A 22,699-nucleotide genomic window follows, 5' to 3' on the forward strand; every position below is an offset into this window, starting at 1 on the left:
GTGCATTTTATGTAATTTCTGACCTTGATTATCATAAATCAGAATATATTGTGCTATGCATCCTTCGTCCATGAGGTCTGAGTTTTATAAGTTAATTTTTACAGTAAATTTTCTTTGTACATATTTATCATGACAAAAAAAAAGTCATCAACATTTATTTTTATTCAGATTAATCTGCCAAATTCTGCCAAGGACATCACCAAAAAGGAAAGTCCGACACATGACCACACAAATTCCTCTATACAGTCCAGCACCAGTCCTGGTGAACAGGACAAGGAAAACAAGCACCTGTCTATTGTGACTGCTAGTCCTACAGTCAAAACTTTACAAAGTGGGAAAGAGTCAGAAAAAGGAAAGAAAAGGGAAAACACAGTTCAGCTGCACAACAAACTCAAAATTCCCAAGTTTTATCATCCATATGGAAAACCTGTGATAAATCAGAACAAAGAGGATTTTCTCCAAGGGGCTCTACATGAAATAGGCCAACTGGAAGATGAGAAAGCCTTTAAGCAGCACATGAAAACCATTACAAAGGTAAGTTTGATATAATTAAATATTAGATGATTATTTGTAGACATCTGTTGTGTTAATGATATGAAACACTGCAGATGAACTGAATAAGGTGTGTTCATGTGTTAAGATGCTTTGTCTGCATTTCATGTTATTAGCACTATAATAGATGTCCACTTGATAATTTGATAATGCTTATATTTATATTTTCTCAATCAAATTTGGCTCAGCTTACAGGTTTTTACTGGTTCCATAACATGAAGAGTTTTTTCTGGTTGATGTGGGGGGGGGGGGGGGGGTAATCTCATTTGTATTGTAGAATGAAATGTAAAGTCTGTAATGGTATTTAATTATGAGAAATATATTGTGGAATAGAAATATTAACATAATTCTTTAAAATCTGTTGACAATAAATACACATTGACCAAATTCCAGCATTCCACCAAGGAATTTAAATATTTTTTCATTTTGTTTAAAGGTATGTGGCTCACGTACTACACCCAGAAATATAGTTTCTCAAATCAGTACGAATTGGTTTAATCATAAAAGATATGATGATATATAGTAAGGATATATGCCAAACAGGCAGAAAATTTGTAAATTTGGATAAAACATGATTTTCAAAAAAATTATTTCAACACATATGAACAAAAGACTCTGGCGGGTTTGATCTCGAGATCTGTGGTTCACCTGCCTAATTCTTTAACCACTGAGCTACGACGTTAGACAAACAAATCAATCGATACAAATACTTTCACAAAACATTTAATTCGCCATCTTGTGACATAGTGTCATGAAGAGTATAAGAACTACATTATGTACCTTAAATGTTGATCATGTATGTTTTTGAATGTTAGAAATTTTAAGAGACAAATTAGGCTTATACTATAGGTATTATAGTCCTTTCTCCATATCAGTCAACATCTGACAGACATTTGGACTGTCAGGGGGAAGAAAAATATAGATGAATAATGCATGTATGTTTGCATGGCTAGTTCTTCCATCTGATGAGAAATATGCCGAGGTCAAATTTTTGGTAGTGATAATTCTAACGTGCAGGGCTTGACACAACATACTATAAATACAGTCACCTTGACACACTATAAATACAGTCACCTTGACACACTATAAATACAGTCACCTTGACACACTATAAATACAGTCACCGTGGCCAGTAAACATCTTGTCGTGGTTGTGCCAGTAACTTAGTACAAGGACTTTAGTTTTATACTTTATTTTTAAGGTTTTTTTTTCTCTCTCTCTCTCTTTTCAACATTATTATAATTATGACCTTGGTGAGGTCACTTCATGGACCAGGTCTTAGATTCTTATTTCATCATATTGATGAAAGATGCTTGATGGCCACAATTTTGTAGTAATAGAATTAAGAAGGGCATGGAGTTGGAGTTGGGATGTTTCTTTTTTTTCTATGAAACTGATATATGATATATATAATATACAAACCCAAACAAAGAAATAAAACTTCACATTCATGATAGTATTCCTCAAAAACCTTGCGTATAAAGGCAGTCGCGAAATCATGAAAGAAAGATCACCTATCTGGTAAGATTATATACAGAGTTAAGGTGGAAATGCAGGTCAGGGAAAAGAACCTGATATCACTTTGTTATGTCATAACTAACATGAATTCTGTGCGTGTAATATATGAAATAAGTTCAGTGTGAGCCCCTACTGACTGGGTCAGTTTTTTGCTTTCTCTTATCACCCTAGGCCACATTGACCAGTAGTTAGAAGGGTAAATATACCAATTTTCTCTCTTACTCCTTCATATAATACACCAGCCAATCACCCACTGTGTCAAAGTGCATGTCCACTATACATTTATATATAACGATGTCATACTGCTACCAAATTAAAAAGTAACCCTTGTTGAAGGACAGGTCACAGTGGTAGAGCGTCTGCTTCATAATCAGGTCATGAGTTCAAGTCCCGCTCGTGCCCTGGCCGCGTGAAACCTAAGACGTTAACATAGGTAGTGACTGATCCTTCGCCAAACGCTCGGCATTTAGAAGTGAGAATCACGGGTCTTTCGGATGTGATCTTAAAAATGGAAGTCCTGCGTTGTGGCAGGTGTTGGTACGTTAAAGAACCCCTACTGCTACGGCCCTGAGTGCTAAGGATATATAGGTCTAAAGTTGTACTTCACCTACAGCTGGTGACATCTCAATATGAGTGAACAATCTCGACGAAACGTAAAACAAACGTCCAACCCTCATTGAGGGCAAGGTTACTTTGGTAGAGGTCACTTTACATATGAAATAGGTTAATAAGAAGTTCTAACTACTTAATTGATATTACGCTATCACATATATTTGTGGAACAAGGTTGCCATATTACTTTTGGGGGTCAAAAGGTGACATTGACACTTAACTCACGGACTTTTATAGGAAGAAAATGATCTACCACTATTGGATCAAATGGTTGCGTGGTCAAAGGTCAATAAATGTTATGGGGGTTAAATATGATTTCTCGTCTCAAACCTAGAAATACAAAACTTTACAAATATAAAGATAAGCTTTATTGAATTGGAGGGTTGAAGGGCAAAGGAAAAAGGTACAAGCAAATTGCATACTGAATGGGTTATTACTAACTTCCCTTCTATCTTAAGTTCATGAAGCCAAGCACGTAGAATTTTTATGACTGAGGTAATTTATGCTCCTTATTGAATTTTTCTAGTAAGGAATTGGAATTTGCCTTAGTATGAGGTTCTTATAGTCCCAGTAAGGACAGCTTTACATCTTAATGATGTCATTTGAAATTAAGAGTAAATATTTGACAGTAATTAGAATGACACTGTAGATTATGTTTACAGACATGAATATGATACGTAGCCTGCGATTGATCATTAACTATGATGATTTATGATGATAGGCATGCAACCTTCCTCTCTACTGGAAATCACTGCTTTTTCACGCCAGTGGCGGAGACGAACAGGGATACATCACCAAAGACAGCTTCACCTCTATGTGGCAAAGGTACAGAAATAAATGGGGTACAGAAGGTTCTACTGTCTGTGTCATTTACCTTACAACAGCATTAAAGAAAGTCTCCCTAACAATGTGAGAATAGAATTAAAGAAAGGAAGTCTCCCTAACAATGTGAGAATAGCATTAAAGAAAGGAAGTCTCCCTAACAATGCGAGAATAGAATTAAAGAAAGGAAGTCTCCCTAACAATGCGAGAATAGCATTAAAGAAAGGAAGTCTCCCTAACAATGTGAGAATAGAATTAAAGAAAGGAAGTCTCCCTAACAATGCGAGAATAGCATTAAAGAAAGGAAGTCTCCCTAACAATGTGAGAATAGAATTAAAGAAAGGAACTCCCCCTAACAATGTGAGAATAGCATTAAAGAAAGGAACTCTCCCTAACAATGCGAGAATAGCATTAAAGAAAGGAAGTCTCCCTAACAATGTGAGAATAGAATTAAAGAAAGGAACTTCCCCTAACATTGTGATAATAGAGAATAGCATTAAAGAAAGGAACTCTCCCTAACAATGTGAGAATAGCATTAAAGAAAGGAAGTCTCCCTAATAATGTGAGAATAGCATTAAAGAAAGGAAGTCTTCCTAACAATGTGAGAATAGCATTAAAGAAAGGAAGTCTCCCTAACAATGCGAGAATAGCATTAAAGAAAGGAAGTCTCCCTAACATTGTGAGAATAGAATTAAAGAAAGGAAGTCTCCCTAACAATGTGAGAATAGCATTAAAGAAAGGAAGTCTCCCTAATAATGTGAGAATAGAATTAAAGAAAGGAAGTCTCCCTAACAATGTGAGAATAGAATTAAAGAAAGGAAGTCTCCCTAACAATGTGAGAATAGCATTAAAGAAAGGAACTCCCCCTAACAATGTGAGAATAGCATTAAAGAAAGGAAGTCCCCCTAACAATGTGAGAATAGCATTAAAGAAAGGAACTCCCCCTAACAATGTGAGAATAGCATTAAAGAAAGGAAGTCTCCCTAATAATGTGAGAATAGCATTAAAGAAAGGAACTCCCCCTAACAATGTGAGAATAACATTAAAGAAAGGAAGTCCCCCTAACAATGTGAGAATAGCATTAAAGAAAGGAACTCCCCCTAACAATGTGAGAATAGCATTAAAGAAAGGAACTCCCCCTAACAAAGTGAGAATAGCATTAAAGAAAGGAACTCTCCCTAACATTGTGAGAATAGAATTAAAGAAAGGAAGTCTCCCTAACATTGTGAGAATAGCATTAAAGAAAGGAAGTCTCCCTAACATTGTGAGAATAGAATTAAAGAAAGGAAGTCTCCCTAACAATGTGAGAATAGAATTAAAGAAAGGAACTCCCCCTAACAATGTGAGAATAGCATTAAAGAAAGGAACTCCCCCTAACAAAGTGAGAATAGCATTAAAGAAAGGAACTCTCCCTAACATTGTGAGAATAGAATTAAAGAAAGGAAGTCTCCCTAACATTGTGAGAATAGCATTAAAGAAAGGAAGTCTCCCTAACATTGTGAGAATAGAATTAAAGAAAGGAAGTCTCCCTAACAATGTGAGAATAGAATTAAAGAAAGGAACTCCCCCTAACAATGTGAAAATAGCATTAAAGAAAGGAACTCTCCTGAACAATGTGAGAATAGCATTAAAGAAAGGAACTCCCCCTAACATTGTGAGAATAGAAATAAAGAAAGGAAGTCTCCCTAACATTGTGAGAATAGAATTAAAGAAAGGAAGTCTCCCTAACATTGTGAGAATAGAAATAAAGAAAGGAACTCCCCCTAACATTGTGAGAATAGAATTAACGAAACGAACTCTCCCTAACAATGTGAGAATAGCATTAAAGAAAGGAACTCTCCCTAACAATGTGAGAATAGCATTAAAGAAAGGAAGTCTCCCTAACAATGTGAGAATAGCATTAAAGAAAGGAAGTCTCCCTAATAATGTGAGAATAGCATTAAAGAAAGGAACTCCCCCTAACAATGTGAGAATAGAATTAAAGAAAGGAAATCTCCCTAACAATGTGAGAATAGAGATAAAGAAAGGAAGTCTCCCTAACAATGTGAGAATAGAATTAAAGAAAGGAAGTCTCCCTAATAATGTGAGAATAGCATTAAAGAAAGGAACTCCCCCTAACAATGTGAGAATAGAATTAAAGAAAGGAAGTCTCCCTAACAATGTGAGAATAGAATTAAAGAAAGGAAGTCTCCCTAACAATGTGAGAATAGAGAATAGCATTAAAGAAAGGAAGTCTCCCTAACAATGTGAGAATAGAGATAAAGAAAGGAACTCCCCCTAACATTGTGAGAATAGAGAATAGCATTAAAGAAAGGAACTCTCCCTAACAATGTGAGAATAGCATTAAAGAAAGGAAGTCTCCCTAACAATGTGAGAATAGCATTAAAGAAAGGAAGTCTCCCTAACAATGTGAGAATAGAATTAAAGAAAGGAAGTCCCCCTAACAATGTGAGAATAGCATTAAAGAAAGGAACTCTCCCTAACATTGTGAGAATAGAGAATAGCATTAAAGAAAGGAAGTGTCCCTAACAATGTGAGAATAGCATTAAAGAAAGGAAGTCTCCCTAACAATGTGAGAATAGAATTAAAGAAAGGAAGTCTCCCTAACAATGTGAGAATAGAATTAAAGAAAGGAAGTCTCCCTAACAATGTGAGAATAGAATTAAAGAAAGGAAGTCTCCCTAACAATGTGAGAATAGAATTAAAGAAAGGAAGTCTCCCTAACAATGTGAGAATAGAAATAAAGAAAGGAACTCCCCCTAACATTGTGAGAATAGAGAATAGCATTAAAGAAAGGAAGTCTCCCTAACAATGTGAGAATAGAATTAAAGAAAGGAAGTCTCCCTAACAATGTGAGAATAGAATTAAAGAAAGGAAGTCTCCCTAACAATGTGAGAATAGAAATAAAGAAAGGAACTCCCCCTAACATTGTGAGAATAGAGAATAGCATTAAAGAAAGGAAGTCTCCCTAACAATGTGAGAATAGAATTAAAGAAAGGAAGTCTCCCTAACAATGTGAGAATAGAAATAAAGAAAGGAACTCCCCCTAACATTGTGAGAATAGAGAATAGCATTAAAGAAAGGAAGTCTCCCTAACAATGTGAGAATAGCATTAAAGAAAGGAAGTCTCCCTAACAATGTGAGAATAGAATTAAAGAAAGGAAGTCTCCCTAACAATGTGAGAATAGAATTAAAGAAAGGAAGTCTCCCTAACAATGTGAGAATAGAATTAAAGAAAGGAAGTCTCCCTAACAATGTGAGAATAGCATTAAAGAAAGGAACTCCCCCTAACAATGCAAGAATAGAGGTACATTACGGCCACTTAGGCTCATGCAGGTTAGGCACTAAAAAAATTTTGAAAAATATTGACACTGAGTAGCCAGGAGCTAGCACATAGTCATTAGGAAACTCTAAAACAAGTCAGGAGTTAAATAGCACATAGAGTCATTAGAAAACTCTAAAACAAGTCAGGAGCTAGCACCTAGTCATTAGGAAACTCTAAAACAAGTCAGGAGCTAGCACCTAGTCATTAGGAAACTCTAAAACAAGTCAGGAGCTAGCACATAGTCATTAGGAAACTCTAAAACAAGTCAGGAGCTAGCCCAGAGTCATTAGGAAACTAAACACAAATACTTTTTGCCTGATGAAAAGACAAGGTTGCTTATATGGTGACCATGGATTATGGTCATTTGGCTATAAGGTCAAGGTCACTCTTTAGGAAGTTTGAAATCCTTGTCCAGGCCACTATTTTGTAAAGGGAAAACATTGAAGAAATGAATGTCATTAGCCCCTACTAATTCACTTTGTTGTAGGAGTGAATTAGTAGGGGCTGGCTTTAGTCAGACTGTCTGTTATATTGAAGTCTCTTATATTGAACTATCTGTTATTAATAGAATCCTTCATTAGTACGAGTGTGGGATAGTGAAATTCCACCGAGGGAACAAGATTCACGGTCTAGGACGAGGCTTTGCCTCGTCCTAGACCGTGAATCTTGGCCCCGAGGTGGAATTTCACTATCCCACACGAGTTTATAATGAATGATTATTTTTCTCACATTATTTGACCCAAATTAACCGCCTCTCACCAGCATTAAAAAAATTACATTTCTTCTTTCAAATCCTATCTTAGATTTAAGTACTTCATCATATAAATCGTACTTGAAAATGGTTTACACTAATGTGTAAACTTGAAATTTTATTTCCATCTATTCAGATCATTTCAATTTAAGACTAGATCATTTAAATAATGTCAAACGGGCATGATCAAATTCCCCTTCAGTGTATCATTCCGCGACCTACATATAGTGCTAGTCAAGAAGTGAACCATAGTAACAATTTTAAGGGAAAATATAACTTAAATTTTAATCAGTTGAACAATAATGTTTGGAATACATTTAATAATTTCAGACATGATCAGAAATTTTTAATTTGGATGGAATGTTGACGTCAGAAATTGATCTACATAATGTAGGTCATTCACATTCCTTTGTGTGACGTAGTCATGTCTGTTTATGCAAGATGTTTTAGTCTGAGTCCGATTCAATCACACGGATTCGTTTCCTGGATTGATAGGTGTTGTTCGTTATATTGATGGTTACATTGCCATAAATTTGTCCACCGCTAAATATCGACCCCATGGAATGCTGAGTACTCGTTGATGTAGATTGGTGTGCGACCTGGTTTGTTTGAGTTTGAATGGCGGTATTTTCTGAAAACGGTGTGCCCAAGTCGAAGGTTGGCTGGGATATTGTGGAGCTAGGTAGGGCCCTGTCTGCTGATGCTGTTTCGAAACGAGAGCTGTTTTGTGTAGAAGGGTTTGGGATTGGAACCAGAGAAGAAGTATTGGATGAGGATTTGGATAAAATGTTGCTGATTGCGAATTTCTGTGAATCATTTATTGTGCGGTAATTGTTCAACGATTGAATGTTTTTGTGGCCCGTTACATACACTTGCAATGTGTCAGGGACATTCGAATCCGTCATTCTCTGGACGAGGGTTTTACGGACACTTGTGTTGGTGATTTTCTTATTATCAGGTAGGCCAGCATTTTTTGACATTCTTTTCATAAGGTCATTGAGTTTATTGATGCCGATAGGACTAGATATAAACCATCGGTCCTCCATCCTTGGGTGTTTCTCGTTAGTTACAACGGAAATGTAGAATGGGTCTTCTTGTGTGGAGTATCCTTCGGGGCGTTTAGATTTGTACACAATGTAGATAGATACCGGACATTTTTCAGGGTCATCAGGGGTTGCATACATGCGAGGAGGGCAAGCTCGGCTATCAGTGACATCAACACCCGTTCTAGTCTTGGTGGCCCTCTCATGATATTCTAGATAGTCAAGTTGAAATCCCTCATCTCTTTTCAAAACAACATCACCCCATTTCATTTTATGATGTTCGGTCCCCCCTCGCATGCCAAAATACAATGTGTTGTTAAACCACAACGTGTTTATCAAAGATGTTGGTGTAGTTTTTCCTAATTGTTCAGTTGTGTAGAGTTTTTCAATTTCGTCAGGTGTTAAAGAGTCAGATCTTCGAGGTTTATTTCCACGTCCCTGTGCTTTTAAATCTTTTTGTTTTGCCTTGAGGGCTTCTCTGCACTGAGCAAATTCGAAGCTAGTAATTAATGAATATTGATAACGGTGACGTTTTAAGTGCCTTTCAAAACTCCCTAACATATCCCTCTTAGAGTTGAGGGCTCATATTCTTCACCCGATTTGGTTCTAACGCTCACAATAAAGTTTGCCAACAGAGGGTCCAGCTCAATGGGGGGAATATCATGAATTTCTCTTGACTCCCCTTTCAGTTCAAAATACTCACGTAAAATGTTCAAATGACCCATTGTTTTTCGTAGTGTATTGGAATTTTCATTAACCTCAATGAAAGTAGATGTTTCCACACGTTTAAATCTAGTACTAGTACCATTTGCACCCTCCATGATTTATTAGGCCTATTTATTTTTTGCAGACGATTTTTGTTTACGTTTTAAAAGTAGTGACGTTCGCGGCGTAGTAATACACAATGTAAGACAGAAAAATCTCACATGGCTGTCTCGCATGGGCAAAGTCGATCTCACACTGGTGATAATGTGAGAAATGGAAGTCTCTTATGTTGAATTATCTGTTATATTGAAGTCTCTTAACAGTGTATATTGAACTAATCCTGTGGGGACCCAGATTAGAATTGGTCCTCAGTACCCCTTGCTTGTCGTAAGAGGCGACTAAATGGGGTGGTCCTTCGGATGAGACCGCAAAAACCGAGGTCCCGTGGCACAATAAAGATCTCTCCCTGCTCAAAGGCCATAAGCACCGGGCATAGGCCTAAATTTTGCAGCCCTTCACTGGCAATGGTGACGTCTCCATATGAGTGAAGTATTCTCGATAGGAACGTTAAAAAATAATCAATCAATATATTGAACTATCTGTGGTATAAATCACCAGTAATTTTAGTTATATTGATAAACATCAGTTAGGCCAAATAAAATATGTGTGGTTCCGGTTACACTCCCTTGAAAAAATGGGGCCTCAGTGGCCAAGTGGTTAGAGCATCGTGCTCAACATCACACGGCCTCTCACCTCTGTCGGCGCGGGTTCGAATCCTGCTCGCGCCGGTAAGTGAGAAAGTTTCCCAGTTTACTTTCGGAAGGTTGCTGGTCTCGTCCCAGAGACATCGTATCTGGGTTCTCTCTTCCACCAACAAAAACTGGGCGCCACCAGATAACTGGAAAATTGTTGAGTGTGGCAGAAAACATCAATCAATCATCAATCCCTTGAAAAATGGGTAGGTAGATAGGGATTTTATTTTATTATTTTAATTAATTTTTTTTAATGATAGATTTTAAATGGAAACACAATTTTCTTTTACTTTCACTTTCTTGCATGTACCATTTATATATGGTGTGATATATGCCTATCAAACTTGGTATGGATCACCCTAGTTTTGACAATTCTTATATATACCTGTATATATATATTTCAAATAAAGAAATAAATGCAGAAAAAATTTAGTGCATTTGCCAAAATGAGGTTTTTGAACATGAAAGTAGGAATTAATGATATTTCAACCAGAGTACTGTTTTCAAGCCCTTCCAAGTTTTTAAATCTATCCAAATTTTTCAAAATAAGGCGGGTGATCGCTCAGTATATTCAAACAACTTGAAATTTGCAGTCACTTTCTGTCTAATGTTAGATGGCCTGTAGTAAGTGTTTACAGCTTAGCATTTTAGCGGTATCTATATATTGGCTATGAATGAACTTCAGTCAAGCTTCACCTGAAGGAAAACGGGTCAAAAACCTTTATGTATAGTGGTATATATTATGTACCCCTTCTCATAAAAAAAATCTTTAAAAAAGTGTGCATTAAATTCGGCAAAATACGGTAACTGATTTTGGAAATAGTCAAAAAAAAGTTTAGGGTCGGGGGTAAAAACTAGGGTAACCGCAACCACACATTTTTTTTTATTTGGCCTTATATTGAACTTTGGATATAATGAACAATTCAGGTCAATCCCCTGAATTTCAATATATCTGGAGTAAACTGTACAAGTACCGAACCCATCCCACCTTCACTTATTGTAGGTGTGTAGATCAAAAGTGCAATATAACACAAGTGAAATAGTTCATATAAAATATACTGTTACTGTAACTGTACTTTTTGCTCAGGGTTTTTCTACCATGCCATGATGAAGCCGCCCAGTTTGTGAAGTTAGCAGCCAAAGAGAATTGTAACTGTTTGGATGAGGAAGATTTCTTCATTTTTGTTCAGGTAACGCCGTGATTTGAAAGAGAATTTTTAATAGGATTTCTCATTCTTATGTACCTCTACTGTTTTCGTATGCTTAAAGAAATCGGTTCACAAATAGTCTAATTTGGCACTAATACAGGATATTTGAACTATAAGATTTTGGAGAATTTTCAGAAAAAGAATTTACCAAAAGAATATGCACCACTTGGGTAACTCTTGTATATAAATTAGTGATGGCTAAAGACAAAAATTAGATGATTTTTCAGAATGTTGCAAGCTAATATCCTAGTACCAAAACATGAGCTATTACCATAGATTAAATTTCTGATGTTTGGTTGATACTCTGTAAAAAATTTCAAGGATGATGCAATCACCACTTTGTGATGTCTTATAACAGGGGAGAAATGAGATTAGAGAAAAGCCAATTTTCAACCGTGGAATCACTGAATTTTAGAGAAATCAAAGAGTGTTTGAATTTCATGGCCAAAAATGGCTATAAGATTACAATGTATCCGATTATCCGATTTTTGATAGTTTGGTAATGCTTGTATTGATTGAATTGATTTACACTAACACTTCAGATTATCTGATTTAGATTTAAAACAGAAATATTTCACAACAGAAATTGATGTGTACTAGATGAATGAGACCCCATAACTTGTGTGTTGTATTATTGTTATAACATGTTGTATTCTGTTGTAGGACGTTCCTATAACACGTGTTGTATTATTGTTATAACATGTCGTATTCTGTTGTAGGATGTTCCTATAATGTGTGTGTTGTATTATTGTTATAACGTGTTGTATTCTGTTGTAGGATGTTCCTATTACATGTGTGTTGTATTATTGTTATAACATGTTGTATTCTGTTGTAGGATGTTCCTATACTGTGTGTGTTGTATTATTGTTATAACATGTGTGTTGTATTATTGTTATAACATGTTGTATTCTGTTGTAGGATGTTCCTATAACATGTGTGTTGTATTATTGTTATAACATGTCGTATTCTGTTGTAGGATGTTCCTCTAACACATGTGTGTTGTATTATTGTTATAAAATGTGTGTTGCATTATTGTTATAACATGTCGTATTCTGTTGTAGGACGTTCCTATAACACGTGTTGTATTATTGATATAACATGTTGTATTATGTGGTAGGACGTTCCTATAATAACACGTGTGTGTTGTATTATTGTTATAACATGTTGTATTCTGTTGTAGGATGTTCCTATTACATGTGTGTTGTATTATTGTTATAACGTGTTGTATTCTGTTGTAGGACGTTCCTATAACATGTGTGTTGTATTATTGTTATAACATGTGTGTTGTATTATTGTTATAACATGTTGTATTCTGTTGTAGGATGTTCCTATAACATGTGTGTTGTATTATTGTAATAACATGTCGTATTCTGTTGTAGGATGTTCCTATAATGTGTGTGTTGTATTATTGTTATAACGTGTTGTATTCTGTTGTAGGACGTTCCTATAACATGTGTGTTGTATTATTGTTATAAAATGTGTGTTGTATTATTGTTATCACATGTCATATTCTGTTGTAGGATGTTCCTATAATGTGTGTGTTGTATTATTGTTATAACGTGTTGTATTTCGTTGTAGGATGTTCCTATTACATGTGTGTTGTATTATTGTTATAACATGTCGTATTCTGTTGTAGGATGTTCCTATAATGTGTGTGTTGTATTATTGTTATAGCATGTTGTATTCTGTTGTAGGATGTTCCTATAATGTGTGTGTTGTATTATTGTTATAACGTGTTGTATTCTGTTGTAGGATGTTCCTATTACATGTGTGTTGTATTATTGTTATAACATGTCGTATTCTGTTGTAGGATGTTCCTGTAATGTGTGTGTTGTATTATTGTTATAACGTGTTGTATTCTGTTGTAGGATGTTCCTATTACATGTGTGTTGTATTATTGTTATAACATGTTGTATTCTGTTGTAGGATGTTCCTATAATGTGTGTGTTGTATTATTGTTATAACATGTGTGTTGTATTATTGTTATAACGTGTTGTATTCTGTTGTAGGATGTTCCTATAATGTGTGTGTTGTATTATTGTTATAACATGTGTGTTGTATTATTGTTATAACATGTTGTATTCTGTTGTAGGATGTTCCTATAATGTGTGTGTTGTATTATTGTTATAACGTGTTGTATTCTGTTGTAGGATGTTCCTATAACACGTGTGTGTTGTATTATTGTTATAAAATGTGTGTTGTATTATTGTTATAACATGTCGTATTCTGTTGTAGGACGTGGTGGACACTCATCCAGGACTAACGTTTCTTCAAGAGGCTCCAGAGTTCCATTCGAGATATATTAACACGGTATATATAGGATTCTCTGTTAAATTAACATGTTTATCTTCTGGGTTTGGTTTAACGTTTAGCACATCAAGTTTTCTGATCAAAATTTGTCTGTTAATGTCAAATTGTCTGGCATCTGTAAATTTTCACATCATTAATTTCTTTTCAAGAGCTACAAAACCAATTCCAACCAAACTTGACTAGTAAAGCATCCTTCACCGGCCCCTAAGGGGGGAGGGGATGGTGTGCAGGGGTGTGGGTGTGGGTGACTTCACATGCATATAAGCTTCTTATATTATAAAGAATAAAATCTGTTCAAATCATGTTCCCCAGAGCAAGGATGGGGTCACAATGGAGTGTTAAAAAGTTTGACAGATGAATATACATAAGTATATTCTTTAGGTTCTCTTCAAGAACCACAAGATTACAAGTTGCCAAATCAATATGCAAGCCTACTCGTGTAGCTTAGATTCAAGCTTGTTCATACCACAGCCCCCAGGGACTGAGTAGGGCCACGGTAGGGATTCAGAAATTAACAAAGAAATATCTAAGAAAATTCATGGAAAATCTTTTTCTTAAGAACCATAAGGATATCATTTGTCAAATCAATATAGGAGTATTCTGATCTAGTGATAAATTTGAATTTCTTCACATCATGAACCCTGGGGTGGCTATGGGAGTACATGGGGTTTAAGATCTACAAGAGAGTGTACAGGAAAATTCATTGAAAATTTTCTTCTTGAGAGTGACAGGTTTACCATTTTTCAAATTGATATGGAAGAATTATCATGTGATACAGATTCTTGCTTGTAATTATGACCTTGAGGGTGGACCTGCAAAAGGTGGGAATGTATAAGACGTTTCATAAAAAAAGGCATTCTTAAGGTAATTCCCCAGACGACGTCAAATAACGTTAGGAACGTTATTCACGAGTCACGAATGTTATCACACATTCAACGAACCCGATGGCATTTTGGTGAATTTTGTAGACCGTATTAGGACTGATTGTTTGAAAGCAAACAACAAAGATTTAGAATTGAAAAACAACATACGAATCGCAATAATACAAACAAGCCGGTTTTATACAAGACAACGCTCGGGAGAGAAAATGCTTATAGTTATGTACATCGCGAAGTCGTAAACTCTCTATACACATTGCGTTATGACACACATTCGTTCAGTAATTCCCGTGAGATTTCTGCAAATATTACAGATTATGATGTTAAATTGTGTTGCCGACTTTCAATGTATCTACATTTCTTTTGTGTGATTTCTGATCATTAATGATGGGTAGAAATATCAAATCTCCTATTCAACAAAATGCAAATTTTTGTGTGCTACATGTACTGACAGTGACTTATTTTTGTTATGTGTTCCCTATAATTTATTTAAACCTGAAAGAATATGATCGATATTGTCATAATCTAAATAAAATATATGCATAATCTAAAGCTATACTGACATTATAACCCCCCCCCCCCCTTGCAAATTTTTTATATTTATTTACATGACAAAAATCACTTTCGAGGCCTTTTGAATCCATAATAAATGTGCATATACATGTACAATGTATGTGTATATCTCTGTTGTGTCTAATGATTTCAGGGTGTTCAATTTAGATCATACGCTGACAGATTTGTCACATATTTAGGCCCTATCTCTAGCTAGGCCTAGGTGTCATGTGTTTGTGTTCTTGACGTACAACATCATTGAGTATGGATTATGGGTGTTGTAGTGTAATTTTCTTTTATCAAACACTTTTCTGGCCGGACATGACCTTTACTGATGTTTTGATTAAAACAACTCGGAATGTACGCGGTAGTTACATGTTGTTAACACTCACATCACATGGCTGTATCGTATTGTTCAAAACGAGCAGGAACTAAAAATTACCAAGTGGGCGAGGAATACAGATTTCGGGTGTTTTAAAATATTCGAATTTCCCAAAATTTGTAACTTGAGCATAGGTTACCATTCTCTGAATGAGCGAAAAATGTAAAAATCATTCTGATCTACATCACTTTGTTCCAACTAGATCTGGCGACATAATTTTATTTTTTCATCTATTGTGACGTCACGTCAGTGTTCATATGACGTAGGCTATAGATTTAGTAAGCTCCATAGTAAAGTTAGGATTTTTCTAACTTCAAGCCTGATCCCTAAAGCTTACGGCAATCAATGAAAGTGGTTTTTAGCTTTTTGAAGCTTTAATGTTTTAAACAGTTTTTCAAAAACCACCCTGTAATATTTCTTGAAATGGTAATTTAATAATGTAAATGATGATCGATCACGAATGAAACATATTTGCAAATATAGGAATTTTAGACACCATTTTCCAATATGCGTTTTTTCAAGGTTTTTAACCTAGAGGGGGTCATTGGGCTCTCAAATTATCCGATACCCTAACTACTTCTGATGTCAAATGATAGCTGGAGTGTAAAGGTAAAACTTATTGAAATGTTTAAAAAATCTGAAGGTTTTTGGAAACACAATTTTCCGGATATGGTAGGCTATGATTAGTCAAAATTTGACTACTATACGTGCATTTTCATCACCTTGAAACCAAGAACATAGTTCAGTAGATGAAAAATTATTGAAAACAGTCAAATGCAATACATTTTCTTCAATTCATATGAAAGAAACATATTTCTATCATTTAGATAAAGACAGGGCCTTAAAATGTATGTATATTAACACTGCTTGTTTTAAAGTGATGTGTTCTATTTTTAGAAGTAGCTATACTGTGGGAAAGGCCGCTAAATATATTTTTCTTCGGGAATTTGGTCAATATACATTCTCAACAAAATACATGCAAATTTTGATAGAAATCTGTAGATTTTTCAATACTAAGATGTGGTATGGGGAATTACCTTAAGAATCATAAGGATATTGTTCAAGCACATGCAGTAACTTCCTAATTAAATATCCACACTAGAGTGTTGTATTGTTAAATATCCACACTAGAGTGTTGTATTGTTAAATATCCACACTAGAGTGTTGTATTGTTAAATATCCACACTAGGGTGTTGTATTGTTAAATATCCACACTAGGGTGTTGTATTGTTAAATATCCACACTAGAGTGTTGTATTGTTAAATATCCACACTAGAGTGTTGTATTGTTAAATATCCACACTCGGGTGTTGCAATACAGAGTCAGTGAGTAAATAATTTATTATAGTGACATGTTATCATACGTACAACATTTCGTATAATTAAATGCCAATTCAAAATAATACTCGGCCCATCGGACCTATATGTTACTGAAATAATAAAAATACAATAATTACACATAGCATTTTCTGTACATCAAAGATTGTAAATAAAAAACCAATGTATAAATTTAGCTTTTTGTCTTGGGAAATTTATTTAAAGAAAAACAATACTAATTCATCAGGAAATTGCAAGACTTGTATGTTAGTTATTCATGTATATGTGAGCGATATTCAGCTAACTCATGTTGAGGATGAATTTTCAAACTAAAGGAACATGTGATATTGCCGTTGCAGGTTATAGCACGGATATTCTACAGTATCAACAGGTCGTGGTCAGGAAAGGTAACCATCAGTGAACTCAGGAAAAGCAACTTCTTACAGGTTTGTAAAATCGTTGTGTGTACTTAAATCTAGACTGATAATGATGACATTCAAATCCATGTTTTAATGCTTCTCTCTCTCTCTCTCTCCTCTCTCTCTCTCTCTCTCCCTCTCTCTCTCTCTCTCTCTCTCTCTCTCTCTCTCTCTCTCTCTCTCTCTGTTATATGGATGATTACAGATAATGTTTTAGTCTTATATTAACACGTGTGCTTTTCTTTTCAGACTATTTCCCTTTTGGAACAAGAAGATGACATCAATCAAATAACAGATTTCTTTTCATATGAACATTTCTATGTGATTTACTGTAAATTCTGGGAGCTGGACAAGGATCACGACCTTTACATCAGCAAGGAAGATTTAGCACGGCATAATGATCATGGTAAAAACAATGTCATCTGTCGGTATATGTTTGAATTTGTCTAAAAGGACTATATATGAAAATATATGTGTATTTCTTGTGGCAAGACCTTTCCATTGACACCAAAATCTTTCACCTTGTAACCTTAACATTGACCTTTGACCTGGTTCTACTTTGTTGTAATCTGGGGGCATCATGCAGTGTTTCACAAACACATCTTGTTTCTGTAAAATTTATAACTGTCTGAAGAGGCATTAAAGCCGAAAGCGCTAACAGTGAAATGTTATTCGAGTTTTGTGTTTCTTGACTTTTATTATTGGATATATATATATATATATATATATATATATAAATTTATTGTATGAACTTGATGGAAAAAGGTTCAGAAAGTTAAATTGTGATAGATGGAAAGGCAACTAGAGGGTGCTTGCTTAGCTACCGGGAGGCGTTTGTTCAATTTTCAATCCCAGTGCGATGTTAAACCTTAGACATTTATTGATATGTACATTTATGGCAGATTTAAAACAAGGATATCAGAAAGCACCCAGTGGCATTGAGCAACACCCCACCCCTCACCCCTAGAAACCACCTAATGGCGTTAAGAATGTGCCACCCCTCACCCCTAGAAACCACCCTTTGACATCAAGCAATACCCCACCCCTCACCCCTAGAAACCACCCTATGACATCAAGCAACGCCACACCCCTCACCCTCAGAAACCACCCTCACCCTTAGAAACCACCCAGTGGCGTCAAGCAATGCCTCACCCCCAGGAACCACCCATTGGCATCAAGTAACACCTCACCCCTCACCCTTAGAAACCACCCAGTGGCATCAAGCAACTCCCCACCCCTTACCCCCAGAACGACCCAGTGGTGTCAAGCAATGCCCCACCCCTCACCTCCAGAAACCACCCAGTGGTGCCAAGCAATGCTCCATCCCTCACCTCCAGGAACCACCTAGAGGCATCAAACAATGTCCCAACTCTCACCCTTAGAAACCACCCAGTGGTGTCAAGCAATACCCCCATCCCTTACCCCCAGAACCACCCAGTGGCATCAAGCAATGCCCCACCCCTACCCCCAGAAACCACTCAGTGGCATCAAGCAATGCGCCACCCCTCACTCCAATGCAAGTCTTTTTAATAGATGTCAAATTCTTTGAGTAATACATGTACATATATTTATGAATATCAATTTTTGATGTTTTTGGGACTCCTAAAACATAAGAAAATCTTGGTTCACTTTATGTATAAGATTACGCGGTTGATAACTAATTTGCATGCTGTTGTAAAAATTGTCATCTTTACAGATCTTCAATCATCATCATGTTGTACTTTCTAAAAAAAATTGTATACTGAAAAAGACTGTTAGTGACCCTTGACCTTTGAATATAAAACCAGTACAGATAAATGACCTATAGCTCTTTAAGATCTTGTCAAGCTTTGATAGAACTATATCCTCTGAGTTATTTATATTACACACATTATCAAAACTCTGAATTTTACAAACTAACATATTGAAATTTGCACATACATGTATATATATATATATATATATATATATATATATATATATATCTTTGCTTTTTTCCAGCTGTATCTCTGAAAGTCATAGACAGAATATTTTCAGGGTCTGTAATCAAGTAAGTGATTTTTTCCACTTTTTATATGCCTGTCTAATGTGGGAGTTATCATGGTGTGTCGATCGATCTTTTGTGTCCGTCCATCTGTCTGTCTGTTAGCTTTTTCATGTCTCATAACTTAATCTTGGAAAGAAAATGTGTCACACTTTGAGATTAAGTCATTGTGCCCTTGATTAATAAAACTGTACATTAAGGCCACTGTAATTCTTCATCATAGGTAGGTATTCCGTACCCTACATTAAAGCCACTGTAATTCTCCATCATAGGTAGGTGTTCCGTACCCTACATTAAGGCCACTGTAATTCTCCATCATAGGTAGGTGTTCCGTACCCTACATTAAAGGGACATGGACACTATTTGAGCTGAAAATTTTCAAATTTTATTTTTTCATTTTTATACGCCCATCGAAGATATATTATGGTATGGCGTCGTCCGTCCGTCTGTCTGTCCGGACCTTGTGGGCAGGATACAGACTGAACCATAAGCCCTAGGACTTTACAACTTGGTACATTTGATCACCATGATGAGAGGAAGATGCCTATTGTTTTTCAAGGTCAAAGTCGTAGTATCACTTATTAGGGAAACCTTGTGGGCAGGATACAAACCGAACCGTAAGCTCCAGGATATTATAACTTGGTATATTTGATCACCATGATGAGAGGAAGATGCCTATTGTTTTTCAAGGTCAGAGAACAAAGGTCAAGGTCATAGTATCACTTATTAGGAAAACCTTGTGGGCAGGATACAAACCGAACCGTAAGCTCCAGGATATTATAACTTGGTATATTTGATCATCATGATGAGAGAAAGGTGCCTATTGTTTTTTCAAGGTCAAAGGTCAAGGTCGTAGTATCACTTATCAGGAAAACCTTGTGGGCAGGATACCGAACCATTAGCATATTTATGAAGTAGTGCATTCTAAGGCTATCTCTCTTCATATCTTGATATCCATTTCTACAAGAATAATAATGAATTAGCTCATAGAGGACAGTGCTAACTTCACTAAAATATGAATCCCACTTGAGCAAAATCTATGGGCGTATTATGCCACGTTGGCGTTGCTCTTGTTAATGTTTAGAATACTTAACTAAGGTATTTCTAATGGTCAACAAAAATTTGAATGTCATTTGCCAAGGTACGTGGGAGATACATCTAGCTCACAATTCTTTGTTATGGAAACAAGACTTATGCCATTTGTTTACATGGGTTTAATATACTAGTAAAGGTTTGTTTAAAGCAGATTTTTCAATTTAAAAGTTAATTTTGAACACAATTAAATAGTTTCTAGTGTTTGGCACATCTCATTTTATTTTAAACAATCATGCTATTTTCAATCAAGCAATTTATATGTAAACAAAAACATGGCACGAGCCTTGTTTACATTACAAAGTTTTGTGAGTGATGTATCTCACTTGTAACTGAACAACTGCTATTCAAATTTTGGTTGACCATTAGAAATACTTTAGATAAGCATTGTAAACAGTGAAAATGGAAAAGTAAAATTTGAAAATTTTCAGCTCAAATCATGTCCATGCCCCTTTAAGGTCACTGTAACTTTTAAGATGATGTGGCCATATATGTCATATCCCTTTTTGGGCTCATGTAGGTTTGAACCAACTTGATTTAAACAAACATTGTCAATTGGTGCATCTGTAGAAAAATGTAAATTGCATCATAAGATCAGATTATTAAAACCTAGAAATGAACAAATGAAGGATTATCTCCCTCACGCATAGCTCTTATCCTTCGACGAATTTGACTCCACTTTTTTGGCACACTGTTTTTCCCTATAATAGCTCTAAAAACTTCATTGTTATTTCGGATTTCAAACATTTCGGTTGAGCATCACTGAAGAGACATTATTTGTCGAAATGCGCATCTAGTACATCAAAATTGGTACCATAGAAGTTTTACATTTTGGAAGAGAAGGCTGTGGAAATGATTTGTCACTCCATTAGTTATGGGGCATTTCTTTGTACAACCCAAAATTGTTAGTAATTATGTCATGTGAAATAAATTATCTACATGAAAATACATGTGATAAAATGAAAATATGGTTTGAAATATCATCACTGCAGTTATTTGAACAATTCAAGAGGTATATTGACAAGTCAGTTGTTTTACTAAGGTTAGCATGACTTTGTCTCATTTACAATCATTTGTATACAATGAATAAACGGTCTGACAGGCTTATCATTTGTCCAGACAATTTCAAAATGTGAACTTTGGTTATTGATATAGACTATGTCAGAATAAAATTGCATGATGCAGATACAAACGATTCCATTGAATCAGTAGATGTTAATTATAACCAGTGTCTGCCCACTTCTGTATCAGTAGATGTTAATTATAACCAGTGTCTGCCCACTTCTGTATCAGTAGATGTTAATTATAACTAGTGTCTGCCCACTTCTGTATCAGTAGATGTTAATTATAACCAGTGTCTGCCCACTTCTGTATCAGTAAATGTTAATTACAACTAGTGTCTGCCCACTTCTGTATCAGTAGATGTTAATTATAACTAGTGTCTGCCCACTTCTGTATCAGTAAATGTTAATTACAACTAGTGTCTGCCCACTTCTTTATCAGTAAATGTTAATTATAACTAGTGTCTGCCCACTTCTGTATCAGTAAATGTTAATTATAACCAGTGTCTGCCCACTTCTTTATCAGTAGATGTTAATTATAACTAGTGTCTGCCCACTTCTATATTAGTAGATGTTAATTATAACTAGTGTCTGCCCACTTCTGTATCAGTAAATGTTTTAATTATAACTATTGTCTGCCCACTTCTGTATCAGTAAATGTTAATTATAACCAGTGTCTGCCCACTTCTGTATCAGTAAATGTTAATTATAACCAGTGTCTGCCCACTTCTTTATCAGTAAATGTTAATTACAGCCAGTGTCTGCCCACTTCTGTATCAGTAAATGTTAATTATAACTAGTGTCTGCCCACTTCTTTATCAGTAAATGTTAATTACAACCAGTGTCTGCCCACTTCTTTATCAGTAAATGTTAATTACAACCAGTGTCTGCCCACTTCTATATTAGTAGATGTTAATTATAACTAGTGTCTGCCCACTTCTATATTAGTAGATGTTAATTATAACTAGTGTCTGCCCACTTCTATATTAGTAGATGTTAATTATAACTAGTGTCTGCCCACTTCTATGTCAGTAGATGTTAATTATAACTAGTGTCTGCCCACTTCTATATCAGTAGATGTTAATTATAACTAGTGTCTGCCCACTTCTATATCAGTAAATGTTAATTATAACCAGTGTCTGCCCACTTCTGTATCAGTAGATGTTAATTATAACCATTGTCTGCCCACTTCTTTATCAGTAAATGTTAATTATAACCATTGTCTGCCCACTTCTATATTAGTAAATGTTAATTATAACTAGTGTCTGCCCACTTCTGTATCAGTAGATGTTTTAATTATAACCAGTGTCTGCCCACTTCTTTATCAGCAGATGTTAATTATCACAGAATTCTGTCTATGCTATTTTCACATTACACAG

At 35.5% G+C, this 22,699-nt stretch overlaps 1 protein-coding gene across 3 annotated transcripts in view; it reads left to right on the top strand.

Moving 5' to 3' along the window:
• The window catches only part of LOC125658264 (serine/threonine-protein phosphatase 2A regulatory subunit B'' subunit beta-like), a 41,943-nt gene that overhangs the window by 12,891 nt on the left and 6,353 nt on the right, over window positions 1-22,699 (top strand). For all 3 annotated transcript variants that reach the window (XM_048889473.2, XM_048889474.2, XM_048889472.2), the window contains 7 exons: window positions 169-534; window positions 3,403-3,506; window positions 11,167-11,269; window positions 13,523-13,597; window positions 17,085-17,171; window positions 17,394-17,550; window positions 19,125-19,173. In XM_048889473.2, coding sequence (XP_048745430.1) covers window positions 169-534; window positions 3,403-3,506; window positions 11,167-11,269; window positions 13,523-13,597; window positions 17,085-17,171; window positions 17,394-17,550; window positions 19,125-19,173 — 941 coding nt within the window. The remainder of the gene's footprint in view (window positions 1-168; window positions 535-3,402; window positions 3,507-11,166; window positions 11,270-13,522; window positions 13,598-17,084; window positions 17,172-17,393; window positions 17,551-19,124; window positions 19,174-22,699) is intronic.

This window comes from Ostrea edulis, chromosome 9 (assembly GCF_947568905.1).
Source record: "Ostrea edulis chromosome 9, xbOstEdul1.1, whole genome shotgun sequence".
In the NCBI taxonomy this organism is placed as follows: Eukaryota; Metazoa; Mollusca; class Bivalvia; order Ostreida; family Ostreidae; genus Ostrea; species Ostrea edulis.